Consider the following 21,288-nt stretch of genomic DNA (forward strand, 5'->3'; position numbering starts at 1 on the left):
TTAATGTTTATTTTTGAGAGAGAGACAGAGACAGAGACAGAAACAGTGCAAGTGGGAGAGGGGCAGAGAGATAAGGAGACACAGAATCCAAAGCTGGCTCCAGGCTGAGCTATCAGCACAGAGCCCGACAGGGGGCTTGAACTCACCAACTGTGAGATCATGACCTGAGTCGAAGTCCAAAGCTTAACCAACTGAGCCACCCAGGCGCCCTGGACTTCTTTTTAAAAGATTTTTTTTTTCTTTTTACATTTATTTATTTTTGAAAGACAGAGAGAGACAGAGCACTAGTCAGGGAGGGACAGAGAGAGAGGGAGACACAGAATTCGAAGCAGGCTCCAGGCTCTGAGCTGTTAGCACAGAGCCCGACATGGGGCTCGAACTCACAAACCATGAGATCACGACCTGAGCCGAAGTCAGACGCTTAACTGACTGAGCCACCCAGGTGTCCCTGGACTTCTTTTTTAAAAGCACAACTGGAACAGAGTAACCGTTGCTGCCTTTAAGGGGCTCCACTCCCCAGTCTGACTGGTCTTGTTTGTGTTGAGTTGGCAATTCCTGGTCTAGTGGTACTATGTCAGCATTAGTGACAAAAATAACAATAAAGATAGTAACACCGAGCACTTAGGTCTATGCCCTGTTCATGTCACAGAGATCTTCATTACTTAAGGGAGGCACTATTATACTGTTGTACAAATGAGAAAATGGAGACGCAGAGGTCAAAGGACCTGCACAAAAGTCAACAGCCAGCAGGTGGCATAGGTCAGATAAAAGCCTAGTGAGACTGAAACGTGCAGTTAGCCAGTTTTCAAGTGAAATGGTAGTAAGTTACTCAATATGAACCTGAATCTTTTCCTACAAGCAAGTGAAAAACTGGAAGGGCAATGAGAAATTTTCACAAAGTCAATACATCTGAAGTTTTGATGAAATGAAAAGATTCCTAGAAGAGCACTAGTAAAGCAGGTGAGTGGGATGGGCAGTGGTCAAAGTGTGATGCTTGAAGAAGAGATTGAGAGATGGTATGGATTCTGAAGTAACATAAAGGGGATGACTATGGGCGTAGGTCGTTAGGGACATACTAGCGACAGAGAAACCCTGGATGCAACAAGTTGAGAAACAGAAAAACAGTGAGTAATGCATGCAAAATATATAGGTCATAGCCGATCCTTAAAAAAAAAAAAGCTAATCCTAAGAAGTAAAAAGTCAGGAATGGCAAACATAGTCAACATGTTTCTTGTCCACATATTAAAAGAACAAGAGTGAATGGCAGAGTTTGCATGTAAGCATACCGTATTTGATGCTGTAGAAATGCACTGTGAAGACAACAGTACCGTTCTGTCCCCTTGACTCCCATTCACTGTGCCCTGATGGGATTCAGTTACACTCAAAAACATCTGCTTAAAGATAGTTAGGTATTCTGTTCACTGCTTTTGTTAAAAGTAAATAAAATAGGGGTGCCTGGGTGGCTCAGTTAAGTGACCATCTTTGGCTCAGGTTATGATCTTGTGGTTCATGGGTTCAAGCCCTGCATTGGGCCCTGCCCTGAGATCCTGTCTCCCTCTCTCTCTGTCCCTCCCTTGCTTGCGCACTCTCCCCCTCAAAAATAAATATTAAAAAAAAAAAAAAAAAAGTAAATAAAATAGTGAAGAGGAAAAAAAAATCCAACTAGTTGAATAGGAAATGTTAACATAAATTTCCAGACAATATTTGTTATAAAGAAACATCTATACCCAAGCAGCTCTTTTTGCTTACGTTCCTCCCCATAGCAATCTACACATACCTTCTTCCTTTAACAATCTGGGCAAAGTCACCCTATCAGAGATCTATGACTTCCCTATGGGAAAATTACCAACCACCCGCTAGTATCATGACCTCTTCTCCCTACCAACTATAGTCCGAACCCCAGTGAGAACTGAGACTTTGTTTTCCTCATGGCTTTATTTCTAGTTCCTAGAACAGGGCTGGGCACATAAGAGAAGCCCAATAAATATTATGTTTAAAAAATTATCTACTTTAATAACTCTTTAAGGTCCTTACTACTCAATTAAAAGAATGGTTTCCTATTTTTACATTTAGAAATTTTAAACTTAAAGTGAAGAAAAAAAAGCTAAAATTTTTAGTCCATTTTTTTTTTTTTCCTTTTTACCATCCCCCAAGTTTAGGGTTCAGTTACAAAAATAAACCCTCATTTATTTCCTTTAGGGCTCACAGCGCTATGTGTTCCTTAAATCCAATTTGCTGAGCTTCATAGTTCTGTAAAATGCACGGTGTCCATCACAGTACCTTCTAATGACAACTCAGCATCTTCTAACCACCACAGGAGGAGAAAGTGCTAAAAAGAATTTTTCCAGGCTGCCATAGTCAATTAATACTTTTTTTGTTTTGTTTTGTTTTTGCGGGGCAGGAGGATAGGAGGAGGAGAGGATAATATTTATTTATTTACATGGACTTTATTGTTACTTATACTCCAGTTTTTGAACAAAATAGAAAACATTTTGAATCAGAAAATGCCTGAAAGTCAAACATTAAAGATGGTGGTCCCATTACTCTTGAAACCAGACATCAGTTAAAATGGATTTTATGTACTTTAAAAGTGAACAAGCACAAGTTGTCTATTTGGTAAGTAGGATTAAATGCAGGTAAATCTAAAATTTCAGAGGCAGTATTTTATTCCAAAAGTAATAAATAATATGGCCACATATTAGTTGGTGAGAGTTACAATGATAGAAACCTTTAAAATTCTTATAAAAAAGTGGAATTATTTCAGTTAAGCTGTTCACATTTCTCATGACTGTTTTCCAACAACCCGTTAATCTAAATTAAAAGTTAAATACACGTTAACTCACCAACAACAATATAATGTCAAGGCTCAGAAAATGCACTAATCACAAAGAATTTCAATTAAATGTTAATCTAGCAGTCCAGAGAGAAGAAATGTTATTAAACAGAGAAGTCCTAATTATAAATAATATAACTGTGTATCTGTTTAAAAGACTAACATACCCATAGCTTCATGAAAACACCTGTTAAAAAAAAGTACACATACCTATCTTGTTCAAGATGTAATATGAGACTTGAAATAATTCAGTTTTAAAAAAGGGTGACTCCTAAAAGAGGTTCATAGCATCTCATAACAAAGCAAAAATGTTACATGGAAATGGTTCACCTATTTTGGTCTCTAGTTATATCTATTAAAAAAAGCCACTACTAATTCATATAATAGTTCTGTAAACAATTGGAAACATCAGGAAAAAAAAATTTTGTCAATGAAAAAAAATCACTGATTCAATGAGCATTTGATCATTTTATTAACAAAATATAAGCAAGATTACATCCCTCTCTGGTGAAACTTTTCAAATAATTTTATGTGGAGGGCCTTGAGATGTATCAATTATAAAACATGTTTAAAATGAAAAAATTTTAAATGTACAAATACAAACCAGTACTTTATACAAGAATTCTCTATAAAGTTCGTTAATGTAAAAAATAATTTGTTTCAACTGAATATAAGGCAAGTTCAGTTTCTGTAATTTTGTAGCATTACTTTTTTTGCTTTGTTGGAGACTTTTCTCTTCGCCGGTCTGGATGTTTCCTGGATTCTCTGGAGGGTTCAGAGCGTCTGCTCGATTTTTCCCATCGCTTCTCAGCACCATTCTGACATCTATCCTCATCACTTCTAGAACCCGAATGTTTTCTGTTCTTTTCTCTTGACTTTGACCTATCTTTTCTTGTAAAATGTTCACTGTCCTTATTTCGGTGCCTGTGCTCATTTTCGGAAAAAGAATTTCTTCTCTCTCCTCTCTTCTTTTTGGGATCACCATGCTTATTTTCCAAATCTGTGTGCATTTCTTGGTCTCTGTCATTCATGATTCTACTGTAACTATTTCGTTCAGCAGGGACACCTCTGTCTGCACTGTATTTTGTTACGGGATTTCTCCAGTTTGGCTCTCTTGAATTTTTATCTTTATGTTTTTCTGACCTCCTTTCTCTTTCAGTCCTTATTTCCTGATGCCTTTGCTCCAGTCTTCTTTCTTCTTGTTTCCTATCATGTGTGTGTTGTTTCCTGATCAATTTATCTACTTCTTTACTTCTGGTGTTCCCTTGTCCCTTTTTTCTTTTATCTTTAGCTGCACATGTAAAATGAAATAGTTAGCTTTAATTTTAATCTTTAATTTCATAATTTAACAATGACATTTATTGGTCCATTGCAGGCTTATTAATTCAGATAAACTGGATGCAAAAGTAAATTGACTGAACGGAAAGTCTAATGACAATATTTCACGAGATGCATAATTTTAAGAATATATGACATATCACCATTAGTTACCAAAGTACTGTTTTGATCCTTAGACTAAAAGCAGTAAACGGAAACTTTAAATGAACTACAGCAAATGTAAATTTTTTTTTATAAGGTGACTAGCATGGTATATTTCCATTACAAATTTTATTCAAAAACAGAAATTTCAGCCCATGTGCATTATGTCATATAAAGTAAAGTACTGTGTCAGATCTGGTTATGTTAATAATCAAAATACATGCCAGCAATAGCCCCCTTAAAGGGGAAAGGGATGACTAGTTTGCTTAACAGCATGAATATATATTTTTCAAATAAAAACCTCTTCCTACAAAAAACAACAGTTCTGCTATCAGAGAAGCACTACCTGCACCAGAAAGAGAAGTGATGTTATGACATAATCACAGGCTTTATGAGAGCCATGAAGGCTTGATTTCTGAGAAAACTCTTCTGAAAAGGCCTAGAACAATTTAATCTGATAGAATCACAAATATAAATGTTAAATAATCACAGTGAAATTTTAAGGTATAAAACAAATTTAATCACTTTATCTGTGTGATTTCTTTTGGGTACATAAATCAAAGGTGCTGAGATGACCAAAATTTCTGTCAAATTCATATACATACAGAAAGAAGAAAATATGGAAGAGAAGTGTCCACCTTCGTCCTATCTCCACCCAAATCTCACCGTACCAACCTGTATTTCTTCTGCCAAATGCCTACCCTTGGCACAGTCCATTGGTTTACCACTAAGGATTTATTTCTCTGGCTCCTATCAAGCAGCTCAGCTGAGCAGCAGCTCGCCAAGCAGAAACCATCTGGCTGTGTGCTCCATCAACGTCTCTCTGACCCTACTCTATGCTACTCTCAGGGCTTTGCTGACATGAGAACCCGAGCCCCACCACAACGTGCAATCTCCTGTCTTTGGCATTTGCTTTACAATTTTCTAATTTGGGGATAGTTCATACCGCTTTTATGCTGTTTAATATTTTACTAATAAAACTGAAAACTCTCTACTGAAATTGTATGATGAGGCAAATTAATTTTGAATCAGCAAGATCCCTTATTGCAGCAATTCATGCTGTGTTCTCATCTGTTCTCAAAACAGATAACCATGAAATAACAAATTCTTTAGAATTAAAAGAGGTGAATATTAAATGAACAATGTTAATATATTTTAATTCAAGAATAAGACTTCCTGTGGACAAATGGAATCTTACTCTGATAATTTAAAACACCAAGAGTCCCACAATTCTGGCTGCACACATTACGTGACACACTTTCAAGTGCCACAAGCCAGAGAACCAGAGTGTAAAGATCAACCTTCCAACCTACTAAGACTACGGGGAAAAGTGCTGCTTCTCTGAAATACGCATTAAGAAGTTAAGAAGAAATGACATGCATTTTGGACAATCAGACTACGTCTTATTCAGACTAAGATGCTACAATGGAAGAAAGCAGAGTTGACCCTGGGGAAAACAACAGAGACCTCCTCAGAAAATGGCACATTTGAAAATCCTTTACTACAGCATTTCCACTTCCAGGGAGAATGGAGAAAGCTGTGGAAGACCAGGGCTCCTGCTGAAAACAACTAGAAGTGCCAGATAAAAATGTAAAATCTTCTGTTTAGAGGCAATAAAGATCTTAAACAACTTGAGATGTTCTAAAGACGGGTGGTGCTCAAAAAAAAGGATGGGGGTATGTTGAAAGAACACAGGGGTTAACCTGAAGGAGCTCTTAACTGCCAAAGCTGAAATGATCTGAACAAAATAAATGATAGTACTGGATTTTAACTCATAGAATAAGATAAATATCCATGAGTCCAGACTGATGAAATATACAGTTAATAGATAAATGGGGATTGAGGGACAACTCTTACTTACAGAAGAAATTCAATTGTTAAGCGTAGAAGAAAAAAGACAAACATAAACATCACATTCGGCAAACACCACGGCAGTTAAGTATTGCAGACAAAGTCCAAAGATAGATGCTAAAATTGAACAAATTATCTCTCTACAACACATTAATTTACAGAGAAAAGGAGTTTCCAGAAAGAAATCCAGCAGATATCAACTTAACCAAGTGATCAGTTAATGTCATGCCAGTATTATGAACTCCCAGATAACATGCACTAAGAACATATCATTTCTATGACATTCTGTCCAAAAATGCATAACCTCAATCTAATCATGTAAAAACATCAGACAGATCTCCATATTGAAGGGCATTCTAAAAAATAAGTAACCAGAGGACTTCAAAAGTATCAAAGCCTTTAAAAACAAGGAAAGCCTGTGAAGAACTATCAACAGGTTATAGAGGACTTAGGAGAAATACAGTTAAATGCATGTAGGATCCTGGAACAAGAAAAAGGACATTAATGGAAAAACTGGTGAAATTCAAATAAGATCTGTTGTTTGTTTAATGTGTTGTTTCAATGTTAATTACCTGGCTTTGATCATTGAACTATGATTATGTAAAATGCTAACACCAGGAGAAGTTGGGTGAAGGCTATATGGGAATTTTCTGTACTATTTTTTCAACTTTCTTTACGTAGAATAAGGACCAAGATTCAAGAGAAGGCAGAACCATAGAGAGGTAAGCTGACATAATATAGCCACTTGCTCCCTGCAGGTTGTCTGCTGATTCAGCGCTGCTGCTGAGGGACAGAGAGACCCGGCAGAGCTCTGGCAGCTGCACAGGGCTGGACATACAAGAATGGAAGGGAACTATTTGCAATATATATGTGCAACCAAAGATACATGTCCGGAAAACCTAAAGAACTCCTACGAATCTATACAAAAAGATAACAATAAAACAAACAAAAAGAGTGGGTAGCAAAGGACTTGAATAGCCATTTAACAAAAGGAAACTACCCAAATGGCCAATAATAATATAAAATAGTGCTCAATTTCATTAGCGATCAAGAAAATGCAAATTAAAACCACAATGCAATACCATGACACATCTACCAGAACGGTTAAAATGAAAAAGATAGCCAAGTGAAGTGTTGCAAGGTTGGGGTCAACTAGAGCTCTCATACACGGCTGATGGGGGCATAAACTGAAATAACCACTTGCAAAACTGGCCGTATCTACTGAAGCTAAACGTACACACAACCTACAACCCAGGAATTCGCAGTGAATCTCTAAGTACACACCCAACTGAAATGCATATGTGTATATATACATATGTATATGTATATGTATATGTATGTGTATGTGTATGTGTATACATATGTATACGTATGTACATGTATATATACACATACCAAATGTAAATAAGAGTATTCACGGGAATATTTCTAAATCTAAATTGTTACTGAGTAAAAGAGATGTTAAACTAACTGTAGCATACTCATATAGTGGAAAACTATACAGCAAAAAGAATGAACTATAATTAAATGCAATATTACAGATGAAGCTCACAAAAGTGATTGTGAAAGATAAGCCAGTCAAAGGAGTTCACAAAACATAGTGATAAAGTTAAAAATAGGCACAACTAATTTATGGAATCACAAATGAGAGTAGTGGCTAACATGAGGCAGTGGACAGGGGAGTGGCAGTAGCTATTAACTCTTGTTATGGGTAGCTAGCACATGGATATGTTCTTCTCATGAAAATTTCTAGAGCTGTACACTTGCGAAGTATGTATGCATTCGATGCATGGCACGTGTCAGTAACTAACACAAACTCTCACTAATTAAAGTAAAAAACTATAATTTATTTAATACCTTTTTTTTTTTTTCCCAACGTTTATTTATTTTTGGGACAGAGACAGACAGAGCATGAACAGGGGAGGGGCAGAGAGAGAGGGAGACACAGAATCGGAAACAGGCTCCAGGCTCTGAGCCATCAGCCCAGAGCCCGACGCGGGGCTCGAACTCCCGGACCGCGAGATCGTGACCTGGCTGAAGTCGGACGCTTAACCGACTGCGCCACCCAGGCGCCCCTATAATTTATTTAAAATACAAACACCAGGAAAGCTGTAAGCTGGACTGCAGGCATTATGAATGTATGGTATTTCAGTCATCATTCAAATAAATATTTACCAATGAAATATCTTCATTTCTATGAAAAAGATTCCAACAGCCAATCTTAGCATTATAAATGATGTAATTCACTACAGACTCCAGCAGTGACAGATGATCATTTATATTATTAATCGTGGCTTTTAAACAACTGAACTCTAAAATAATTAAGCAATCAACTTATTTTCTTCCCTCACTGTAAACATCACCAGCAATATACTTGTTAGAAAAGAGCCCAATCAATTATAAATGAGTTTCAGTACCTGAGGCAGAGCTCTGACTACTGCTGGATGAAGAATCGCTTTCCTCACTGGAAGACTCCGAACTGCTATCACTGCTGTCCGATTCAGAGGCAGAGGAGTCAGACTCTGAAGATGAGGATGCGGAAGAGGAAGAGGAAGGAGAGGATTTATTTGGCTCAACGTCTGGTTTCTGTGCCACAATGACCTTTGGTGTATTTTTGAGATGCTCGCGCAATTCATCCCTAATTAAAGATACAACCTCTGTTAGTTTTTGCTCCAAAGGCAACTGTGGGATAGCTTTATAAGATGAAAAAAAAATCCTGAAAATTATCCTTACGTTAAACCTCCAAGTCCTATAGAAGTAAAGAAGTTGATGGCAAACCGAGTGTTTCTTGGATTATCTCGGGGTAATAACCCTTCAAAAAATGGCTGTAGGGTTCTAAAAGAAGAAAAAAATGAACAAAAGAGAACACATTGCTTGAAGATTAAAAGGCAAAGTTCACATACAGTCATTTTGCAGATTTTCTATGTATTACGAAATTAATAAATGAAATACAATCAAGGAGGTGATTTATATCATTTATTAGGTTAGACTACATGCTATCTAAATAAAATGAATAGGGTCAAGTCATAATTTACTATACTTGATTTCTATAAATATACAACAGATGATTTAAAATCATTTTTATACACCACACACATATTGTGCAACATACACAAACACGCGCACACACACACAGTATGTGAATGTATATAATGCAAAGTAAAAACAAATCTCTGTTGTATACATATATCCACATGGATGCATGCACAGCACTATGCATGGCATTGGGGGTTGGGGAAAAATCGTCAACAAAAGGAAGAAGTGATGGATGAAGACTGCATGTAATTACTGTTTCTATGGAGGGGAACAAACAGAAAACATTAACAGTACAAGGTGGTTTGGACATGTCCTTTGGAGTGCTACACCGAATGACTAACCAGCAGGACAAACCGTTTCATAGAAAAAACTGACAAATAAGAATGAGGAAGAGTCTGATGGATAGACCAAGAGTGTATATTTCTAGCTCTGGAGGTAAGGAAGTACGAACGAGTGGAGCAATGTTGGTGCAGGCTGTGGAGAGGGGGGGAGATAAACCTGGTGAAGTAGATGGGAGACCAATAAGTAAGTCTCTGAAGCCAAGGGGAGTAGACAGAATAGCACAGAGGGGGCATGTTGAGCCCAGAATAGAAACTGTGGTGAAGAGGAGAGGGAGGCTGAAGAGCAGAGACCATGAAGAGTAAGGCAGAATGACAAGAAAGTGAGGAGCCACAGTGAGGAAGTGGTCAACTGTCTAAGGGAGGCTGGGAAGTGAGGGCTGTGAGGGCTGAGAAAAAGTACTTGATTTGGCAGACAGTCACTAAGAAATCTGAAAGGATGATTTCAGTAGTGTGAATGCAGTAGAAGCCGATGCGAGTGGCAGGAGGCAATGTGAATATACAGGAAATAAGAAAACTGGGATAGGGATTACACGACAGTCCTGGAATAAGGCCCTAATTCAGTGTAATAATGTGAACAAATCACTGAATCATCTGTATATATTCACAATTGTCCACTGATAACACAAAAATTAATATTCTAAGGTTCAAAATTAGCATTAAAAATGAAAATAAAACTGTAAGCACTCATTATTGGAAAACTCCAGTGGGCATGCAAAATAATCCTGTGTGTTGTAACTAAATTCAAAGAGGCATTAATTCTGTGCTGTCTCTACTGGGCCTAAAATCCATCACTAAAATTACATGTTGTCCTGTGCCACAGAACATGAGATTCAGAGTAGTAACTAACGGATGAAGAAAAGTCCTAGGGGCTTACCTCTTGTTTTTACGACTAAGGGTGGACTTATGTCGCTAAAATGGAGGAAAATTCCTGAGTACAGTAAGAATAAAAAGTGCATAATGATAAACTTACTCATCCTTTAATCTTGCATTAAGTTTAGGAAGACCCATATATTCACACAATTCTTGGAAAAATATTTTAACAAAAATTCTACTGGATGATGTAGTGGTTTCCTCACTCAGCTTTATACATTCAAGAACCTGAAAATTAAAATTAAAAAAGACAAGTTTATTTTGTTCAAAAGATAAAATGACCAACACTGATAACTTGAAGTGTCTCTAAAGAATTATCTGTGAATATCTTTCTTTGTCCTAGTAAGTATTACTTCTTGGCAAAGTTTAAGACTACCTCTCTATGCTAATTTTCATAATGCTAAGATGCTACAGAAATAGAGTTCTTTCTTTCTTGAGTAATGTGCTTTTTATAGCAGAGATATATTCTGCCATGAGTATATAATGCTGAAGCAAAGATTACTAGCTCCTAAAACTCACTCATCAAAACATGGATGTATAAGGGTTTGGGGCAAACTGCTACTTAGAGCATTAGGCTATAGTTTTGTATAGGACATATACGACAAGAGTAAAGACAGAAAGAGTGATGGCTTGTTCTGAATATTAAGATAGAGGCTTAAAAACGGAAGTTCATGGAGAGAGGTTTTAGGACAAATAAAAATAAAAGTAACCTCCAGTTTTTATGAGTTCTGTGTTCCAGAAACCCATTTGGTTTGATTGTTTAAAAACTTGATTTCATTTTCATTCCCAGAGGGAAAAGAAAGAAGTAAAAAAATTATTATGATCAGGCTCCTAGGTCTGCTCACAAAATGCCTATTAGTACAGCTAGACATGTTTAGTACCTACAGTATTACAACAGTCCATCCAATGTTTATGAGCTCACTTTGTTGCTTCATTCTATCATCAGGTTGTGGTATTCCACAGTGTGATCCTTTTCTTTCTTTCCTCTTGGATGTAATTTCCTTCTTTCAATTTCACTTTTCTCATAACCTATCACTTTTTATTTTATACTAGCACTATGGGCATACCTTACCTTATATATTTCTTATGAAAGCAGAGACCATAAATAATTCACTCTGGATGCCCACTATCTCTCTCAAGTGACTAGGCTCTTATCTAGTAACTAAATGAATGGTTGTTGGATGAACAGAGGTTGTACAATAAATGCCAGCTTCATGAATGCATTTCAAGTTCCAATCCAGTGTACATTTCTGTATCAAGAATATCTTATCTTGTTCTAAATAACTATGGCTACATGATACATGACCACCCAAGTAAGATGTATGTGGTATATGAGTGTGCATGCATGTGTGCACACACAGAGAAGACAAAAAGCTATTGTTTTCCCTGAAAACACCACTAGCTATCACTTTTAAAAAGCACTGTGATGTTTGGACTGTTAATATCACCCCGGGTTGTATTTCTTAACACTCATGTTATTTACTTAGCTTCTCGATCTCATGTTATCTGAATATAGCCTCAAAGACTGCCATTACAGTAAAAGTTTGGTATATATTTCATTTTAAATCTTTTTTTTTTTAATGTTTATTTACTCTTGAGAGAGAGACAGAGCATGAGCCGGGGGAGGGGCAGAAAGAGAGAGGGAGACACAGAATCCGAAGCAGGCTCCAGGCTCTGAGCTGTCAGCACAGAGCCCGACGCAGGTGCTTGAACTCACTAACCATGAAATCATGATCTGAGCTGAAGTCGGATGCCTATCCGACTAAGCCACCCAGGCACCCCAACTATACATTTCATTTTAAAGTACATTTCCTACATAGGAAAAGTACGGCTATACTATACTTAATACCTACTTGAGAATAACAGGATTAGGAAGGAAGTATAAATATCGATCCATCTACTTACACTCCATGGAAGTGAATCAGTGTATAAAAGGTGAGCAAACATCTTAGCAACATTTCTCAATTTGTTTGTTTCCAAGCGATGGATGGTATCATATTGTTCTTTGAATATACTTTCAAAGGATTCCATGTATTCTTTTTTTAGCATGCAAAATCGCTAACAAAAAAAATTGAATGTCAGTACTACTAAAAGTTGACTGTCAATACCATTATGAGTATATCAGATCCTCCTGAATTTATTGAATCAAAAATTAGTAAATCTTTTATACATCACATTACTCAATCTTTTTGTGCTGTATGACAGAATGCTCAAAAAAAAAAAAAGGATAATATATATCATCCCTATTTACTTGGGATTTATATGCTAAAACAAAATTATACAAGTATCTTATCATAGACACATACATTTGCATAGTATACAAATATATTTCTCTGTGGGTAGAGTTTAGATTTAAAAACTTATTTTAACTCATGATCTATTTGTGCTGCCTGAACATGCACTTGACTTCAAAAACAGCTTTGAGATTTTGAAAAGGCAACATTTAATTGTCCTCTTTGGGAAATTGTTACAAAGCATACAGAATCTCAAAAAGTTCTGGAAGAGACCTATGCAATGTTAAGGCACCACAAAATGAAGTAGGAACGGAGGAAACTATACAGGGTAGGAAACCTGAGGAAGGGAAGAGCAACGAGATTTTATCAGAGATATGCTATTGTATTAGACCAGACCACAAAGAAGACACAGTAATTCACAATATTCATGTTAAGGATTGCCTTAGTGATGCTATTAAATTCCAACAAGAAAAATGAGGCTGGAACTCACCCCAGCTAATAAGCCAAAAAATTTTTCATAGGTCCTTTGTTGGGCACAACAATCAAGTATCATGTTGCAGAGTTCTTTCTGTTTGGAAAAAAAATTCATTAATGATTCAAAATACAATGAATCCATGCTATAATTTATCAGTATGATAGAGACAGCCTGAATTTTTAAATAAGATTTTAAACACACAAAATTTCCTAAGCTTTGTGAGCTTAAGTTATTAAGACAAAATAAAAAATTCAATCTATGTCAGGCCTATAGTTTTTCAAAGCCTTCAGTCTGGCTGACAGTTTCCAAGGTCATCTATGCTAATTAGATTATAAAATTCTCAATTCAAATTAAGTATGAACCACTTCAATAAAATCTACTATATGAAAAAGATACACCAAGGAAAGACTGAATAGACTATATTCTAAAAAGATTCTACACAAAATTTTTTAAAATATAGATCATCAATATACCACCTGACAGTTTAGTTACACACCTTTAAACTCAATTCTTAAGAATATATTTAATTAGTATGGAAAAGGTAGAAGATGAGTCTTTATTTAGGCATAAATAAGTACAGCTACAAAATTAACTTAAATGACATTCTGGTTATTATAAGAAAAAATGTATTTAATTTTTTTATGTTTATTTTTTTGAGAGAGAGGGAGAGACAGAATGTGAGCAGAGGAGGGGCAACGAGAGAGGGAGACACAGAATCTGAAGCAGGCTCCAGGCTCTGAGCTGTGAGCACAGAGCCCAACGCGGGGCTCGAACTCGCAAGCTGTGAGATCATGACCTGAGCCGAAGTTGGACGCTTAACTGGCTGAGTCACCCAGGCGCCCCAACAAGAAATGTATTTAAAAGAATAAAGAAAAAAACACCTCTGTGGTTGGATTTGCTAGCCTCAAAATAAATGTTATACATATAGATCTATTGATAAATCTATACAAATAGATCAAATCATTCCATAACTGCTGGAATAATATATTGCCAATCAGCTATTTTTGTGCTTTGAAAATTCCTGTATAAAAATTCTGTTGAACTATGGGTGCCTGGGTGGCTCAGACAGTTAAGCGTCCAACTTTGGCTCAGGTCATGATCTCTTGGTTCATGGGTTTGGGATTTGTGTTGGGCTCTGTGCTGACAGTTCAGAGCCTGAAGCCTGCTTCAGATTCTGTGTCTCCCTCTCTCTCTGTCCCTCCCTCACTAGCATTCTTTCTCTCTCTAGCTCTCAAAAAATGAATAAACATTAAAAAAAATTATTTGGGGGAAAAAAAATTCTCTTGAACTAATAAATGCAAGAGTAAATCCAGGACCGGAAATACCATCGTCACAAATGATTTATAATTTTAAAATACTCAAATGAAATATCCAAATATTCAAACTGTATCAATTTCACTGATGATGAAACTCAGACAACATGGACACATCATTGGAGACAAAATGAAAATAGGCATATATTCATTCTCTGACCACTGCTGTAGTAGTGATTAAGTATCTTTTTCTACAAGACATTTATCAAAAAGTTAAAAATTATTTTTTCCAAATATAGTAACTGTAATATATCTGCTTTCTATAAATGGAAAGCCAGCCTACAAAATATAACATATACCCATTCAGTTCATTTTTACTTCTATTTAATTTTACCTTTATATTTTCAACTAGCATGGTAGCCCCTAGCTATATGCAGCTAATTAGTTACATTACTTAACATTACATAAAATTTCCATTCTTCGGTCACACTAGTCACATTTTCAAGTACTCAAAATCCGTATGTGACTAGTGGCTACTGTACTAGACAGTGTAGAATATAAATATTTTCATCATTGCAGAAAGTTCTATTGGACCACGCTGCTCTAGAAGTTGATAGTCTGCTTATAAAACACTCTACTCAAAGGCCTTAATTCACAATATGAGGATATTTTTAGATGTCGTTACATTGCTAAATTATTATTTTTTATGATTACTCAGAAGTTACCTCAATTAAATAAAATGCTTCTCAATGTGTAAGTTCTGAAAAGATGTACTTTGTCAAAATTTTAATATAGTAGTAAAAAGTTAAAATAAGGCTTCTCTGAGTTCTGCCATATTATGTTAATTTGATATTAAAATGCATTTTCAACTCTTTCTACCAACATTGTATTTTACAGTAACATAACAGTTAATCAGGTTTTAAACAATATAACATAGTAATATACTGATAGCATTGCTAATAAAGCCAGTGCTACTTGCAAAACAAATTACTTTCTTCCCTAGACTAAATGTAATTATAAGAGTTATTCCCTGTGGCTTAGAATAATTAAATATTTTAACATTTTAATTAAATATTATAGCAATTTCAGGAGAGTCTTTTGAGTGCATGAAAATAGGTGTACTAAGACATTCTTCCAAATGCTATCAAAATATGTTGAGGTTAGTTCTAGAACAACTATCCTCTGAATTAGTATTAATAAAACGTATAAAGACTTAATTATACTCCTCAAATAATGTGACAAGATCATAAAGTAATTTCAGTTTCAATTATAATTTTAAAGGTTTTTTTTTTTTTTTTTTTTTTTTTTTTTTTTAATAATTTTAAAGGTTAATTCCCTAATTTATTTCCTTTCAATGGTGACACATCAGGTACACCCAGGGTACAAATAGGTATACTGTTATTAATATACCAAAAAATAAACTTTAAGAGGGAAAAAAGAACTTTTTAAATTTGAAAAAAATAATTTCATCTCAAAATTACGTACCATGGCATTTCAAGAAGAAATCTATAATCTAGAACAAAGGTTGGTAAACTTTTTCTATCATCGGCCAAATAGTAAATATTTTAGGCTTTAGAGGCCATACGGTCTCTGTTGCAATTAGTGAATTCTGCTGCTATAGGGTGAAAACAACTATACACGATCCACCAACCAATGGGCATGGCTGTATTCCACTAAAATTTTATTTACAAAAATGGGCAGTGGGCCTGGGCTACAGTCTGCCAATCTCCATAACAGATCATATTTAAAGCCTTAAGACAAAGCACTCACACCTAATGGTAACAGCTCAGATAGACAAGATCTTTTAGAACTAGAAACGAAACTGCCTACAGTTGATATATTCACTCTGGCATCTCTGCTGGGTCTACCACATGTAAAGCAAGATGTGAAGAACAAAACCCTAAAAGCCTTGGCTCAGGTTCCAAGGATTTAAAATGCAGATGGGCAGGAAGCAACATACACAAGAATGCAACTAGCAAAAAAAAACCAAGATAATCTACTCAATCCAGTCTTTACTATCTTTGGCATTAGAGTTCCATGATACTTTGAACAGTGAAGTATAGGGAGTTATAAGACTATGAGTCCCATGGACTAAGAGGGGGCTAATATGTACTTTATGGACCACTGAATCCCTGACACCTTGTAGAGTGTCTGACATGTAGTATATGGTAAACATAGACTGCTGAATTAATGAATGAAAAAAAATGACACAGATTCTTCCATATACAATTAAAGTAATGTAATAACATGTATGGTGACCTTTATAATTTCTACCACAAAAGAATGCTTGAGCACATTAAGTAGATGGGCTAAGCAATTCACTAAGGAACAAATTTCTTATTGTATTTAGGCCACCTATTTGATTTATAGGCAACCACTCAGAAACTCATGTCATGTGTAGTGGTTCTGACAGACTTCTTCCTTTTCCCCCCACATCCCATTTAAGCAGCCCATTTAATTCATTGCAATGAGTAGCACTTATGAAACACCCTAGGACTAAGTTTCAAGTTACTTTAAAATTTTAGAATAACTACATTAAAAACAGAATATCCAATACTGAGTTATTTCAATTCATAAAACCTATGAACTGCTTTAAACATTTTTATAAACTATATTATTTCCTAATAGAAGAAAAAAACATCAACTTACTGTTTGGCTTTCAGGAAACTCCATTTTCAGCAATTTGTGAGCACATTCTTCAAAATCTAAGCTGTAGAGATAAAACAGACACAATAGGTTAAAAACTTGCAGCATAGTTGAACTATGTTTTATAAAAAAGGATCTTACTTTAATAATTGTTTTAAATAAGCTTTTTACAGTAACTTCACAGTACTCTATTGTGTATAAACAAAAGACATAGCTCTTAATTCTACAAAGAATAAAGTATTGAGACATACTACAACATGGATGAACTCTGAATTATGCTAAGTGGAAAAAGTCAGATATAAAAGACCACATACAGTAGGATTCCATTTATATAAAATGCCCAGAACAGGCAAACATATAGATAGAAAGTGGACAAATTTTATTACACTGCTAAGTACTTGCACTTATCTCTGACCCAAGTCAGGAAGAGATAAAGATGCTCCAGAGCCCATCATGACATCTAGGGCTTAATCACCACATTTACAAGTTATCTTGATTCATACTCAAACACAGTGCTTTTGTGTTACATTTTCAAAAACTAAGTATAAAAATAGTAAATAACCAAAATCACTTACAAGGAAAAAAACTGCTTTTATGCCATATAAGTTGCAGTAAAAATAATTCTAATATGCTTAAGAGAATTATCAAATTCAATGTGAATTCAATTTAGGAATAATGCTAATATATTTGTACTTTCTGCAGAATGTTCAACCTTTATTCTTTCGATAACATCAGGATAAAATAATCAGAATGATTATGAATTTAGTTTTATAATTCCTTTGTATTCCTTAGTTTCTATACTTATTGAGCTTCATAAGCACAACAGAATATTAACTGTAGATGGTACAATGTAATGGAATTAAGAAAAAAACTATAAAGAAATATATCAAAAAGAGCTTTTGCAATGGGAAATATTAAATATCTAGCACTAAGATTAAAATATTAAACTACAGTTGATAAACTTCAAGAATATAGCAGTATTACCAAAAAGTATTTTGAAAGACACTGTTTTCTTTTCTAGTTTTAATTTTCCTCAAGAAACAGAATTAGTATGCAGGAATAAACCTATGAAATTTCTGAAAAATAAGTAGTCGAGGAAAATATTTTACAACTGTCCTTTTATCTAGTAAGTACCAGGGAGAAAATTAACTGTATGATAGTCTATTTTCCTTCTTGCTTTATTTTAAAAGTATTTGGTGACTCCCCATATCAAGATTGTTTTGAAGTTACACTAAACGTGAATATTAAATGAACTAAGTTTGATATTTCAGTTATCTTAGGTTGCTAAATCAAATGAATTTCAGGTTTAACACAAATAACTATTGAGGGAAGGGTACAGAAAAAAAGATTTCACATGCTACTAGTTTTCAAGCTGTGTTTACAAATGGTTTTGTTGATGTTTCCAACCTAAGAAACTCTGATGGGCAACGACAGTCCCACCTCCTTCTGATACTATAGCTTCAAAAATGCAAAATCAGAGTGGAACATCATTTGAAAGCAAGAATAAACAGGAATGTCTACTTTTCAATAACAAAACCAACGGTGTTGTTTTATGTTTTGTGTCAATGAGAGAGGGTCATTTAGGAGCCAGGATAGTAACAAGATGATAAAAAGAGTGCTGGTGAGATCAGTCAACAAGTCTAAAAGGAAAGATATAAAAACAATAAAATCACCACACAGTTCAGCTGTCCGACCTTAGTTTTGTTTACAAGATTTCTGAAAGCAAACTGTATGATGCCCTCACTGCCATCTGACTTGATGAGTTATATTCCATTCTTAATTTATATTTCATATAGATTGGTTTACTATCAATGTAAGACTAAAAAAAACTGGAAAAAGTAGACACAAAAAGTCTATAATCCAATTTCCTCTCAAGACAACCACTGTTGAGATGTTATATACTACTTCTAGAATCTGCCTACCAATGAAACAGTGAAGAAAATACTACTGGTACAGTACTATACAGTATACAGTTTTTTCCCCACTGAACATTAAGTCAGACCACTTGCCCAAATCAGTAACAATTCCCCACTAGCCTGATTTTCAATGGTGGCATAAACTGGACATTTTGTTATTTGTATTGGACAAGATGGTCTCTTTTTTTTTCCATATTGAACAATTCTCTCTGTAATTCTCTGTCAGTATATATTTCCTTAAGAAATATACTGAAAAAGGATTGTCTAACGGCATGGACACTAAGCCCTTGATTCACGTTACCAAAAGGCTTTCCGCAGACAGTGTATCCCTTTAAATTCCCACCGATGTTTATATGTATTTCACTAAAATCATTAGTACTGAGTACTGTTGCTTTGGGAAAAAAACCAAAGTAAATCGCTTTGCTGTTTTAATGACCAACAATAGCATTTATTGTTCTAGAGTGATATTTATTTGATAACTTTGTTTCAGGATCCCATTACATGAATCCCTCAACCATGTCCTTTAAACACCTTTCTGCTGAAGTCTGTGTGGTTCTTTCCTAAAATTTGTATGAGCTTTTAATTAAGTACAGCAAATTTTGTTATAAATAAATTATTTTTACTTGGCATTTGGGGGCTCAAAACTCTTAACAAATACTAACATATAATACAGTATTGCTGTTACTAGAGTTCTTACCACTCTGTAATTGTGACTGTGACCTAATGCTTCCTTGTTCAAATATTTCATGTGATTCAAGGATTATCAAGGTTTGGTAAGCTAAAAAAACAGTTTTATTTAAATAATTATTCAAAGAGCTCCACTGTAACTCTTTCAAAATTAATGTTAACAGCAATATTAAAGCAGTGAATCTACTGTTTACAAGTGATTACTGTTGAATTTGTAAAAAAGGATAAATGAAAGGTCAAACTCTAAGAATTTTTATCTGTAACAAAAACTCATTTTCTATTTTAAGTTTGTATGAAAAAATATTTAATAGTTTTTCTTTCATTTGAGAGGCAAAGAAATAGGTAAGGATAAACCAAAAATATTTCTAGCCAATGTTTTGCTTTTTAACATTTTTCTTTCTGAAGATGAATCTAAGCCAAAAAGTTTTCAGACAGAATAAAAACAGGATGACTCCTACGTATGAATCATTTTTGCTATTACATCATATGAAATGGAAATATACAAAACCTAGTAAGAAAACAAAACTGAGAAAACATTCATCCTCCAGTGTAAAATGTAAACACTGTGCCCATTAAATCAATAGGTTGATTCGCATAAAAAACAACAGATGTACTAAGCATTTCATATTTCATTTATTTCTCTTCAAAACCAAACTCAGCCTTCAAAGGGAATAGGATATTCGTATGACATCATAGTAGTTCTTACTTAACATTACTTCAAAGGGTCCTCAAAACCTCCTAATTCCTATTTCCATTTATATTCATTTCCATCCGCACAGCAAATCAGTATCCAAAAGTTATCATAACAGTGTTTCTCTGCTTAGAATCAGAATTAGAAACCAAATTAAAAAAATACTAAATTTCTACTACACAATTATATACTGTGCCAGCTCTATAATATAGAGTTGTTTTCAGGTTTTTATTAGTTATATTTAACTATGAGGAATGACAGTTAAAAGAACTCTGTTTAATTATGTAACATGAATAGACCTTCCAAATAAGAAAAGATAATTTTCTTTTGAATCAAAGAACCAACAGTAGGGATCTATGAAGTTGGGCAGGTAGTTTGAGAATCCCTGAAATGGTATCTAGTTTTCTGTTATCAGATACTAAAAATTTCATCTTCTTTTCCATCTCCTGTGAAAAGCAAGGATCAACAGAGCTACAGTATCTTACCTTGACTGAATAGCAAGATAAATTGTACGACGAAATGAGACTAGATTGATTTCTGTTTTGTCATGAATAGTCACTTTTTGTCCTGAAAGAAATTAAACATAACCAATTACAAAACTACAAAAATAAATGTGAAGAAATGTACATGTATCTCTACATAATAATTTTTCATAAATATTTAGAATCTAGTTTAATAATAATACTACTCTTTTCTGCGGAGTTCAAAGTAACCATTTCTAGTCTCTTGTCATATCTTAGAGTATTTTAATAACTTATGTCAGTTCAAAGAAGTCCAGAATCAAGCCAGAAATATTATTTTTGTTTCTGTGCCACTTGCTCATTTAGACACTATAAAAGGCAGCGCTCATGGTATTGTTTGCTAAGATATTATTTCTAGAGTTATAAACATGACAATTTGGAAGAACTGTAATTTACAGGTAGAAATTCAGTTTCAGAGAACACTGGATTATCATGACAGACTGGATGGGTCCATT

The 21,288-nt window shown here is 34.7% G+C and overlaps 1 protein-coding gene across 1 annotated transcript in view; it reads right to left on the bottom strand.

The window, feature by feature from the left end:
• Positions 1–3,281: 3,281 nt before the first annotated feature.
• Positions 3,282–21,288, bottom strand: part of CWC22 (CWC22 spliceosome associated protein) — a 57,104-nt gene continuing 39,097 nt past the window's right edge. The window contains exons 13-20 of the mRNA XM_025934929.2: positions 20,798–20,879; positions 17,022–17,082; positions 13,135–13,212; positions 12,316–12,468; positions 10,511–10,638; positions 8,897–8,998; positions 8,581–8,801; positions 3,282–4,124 (exon numbers count right to left, since the gene is read on the bottom strand). Coding sequence (XP_025790714.1) covers positions 3,538–4,124; positions 8,581–8,801; positions 8,897–8,998; positions 10,511–10,638; positions 12,316–12,468; positions 13,135–13,212; positions 17,022–17,082; positions 20,798–20,879 — 1,412 coding nt within the window. The 3' untranslated portion in view covers positions 3,282–3,537. The remainder of the gene's footprint in view (positions 4,125–8,580; positions 8,802–8,896; positions 8,999–10,510; positions 10,639–12,315; positions 12,469–13,134; positions 13,213–17,021; positions 17,083–20,797; positions 20,880–21,288) is intronic.

Source organism: Puma concolor, chromosome C1, assembly GCF_028749965.1.
Source record: "Puma concolor isolate L17-30 chromosome C1, mPumCon1.1.hap2, whole genome shotgun sequence".
NCBI lineage: Eukaryota > Metazoa > Chordata > Mammalia > Carnivora > Felidae > Puma > Puma concolor.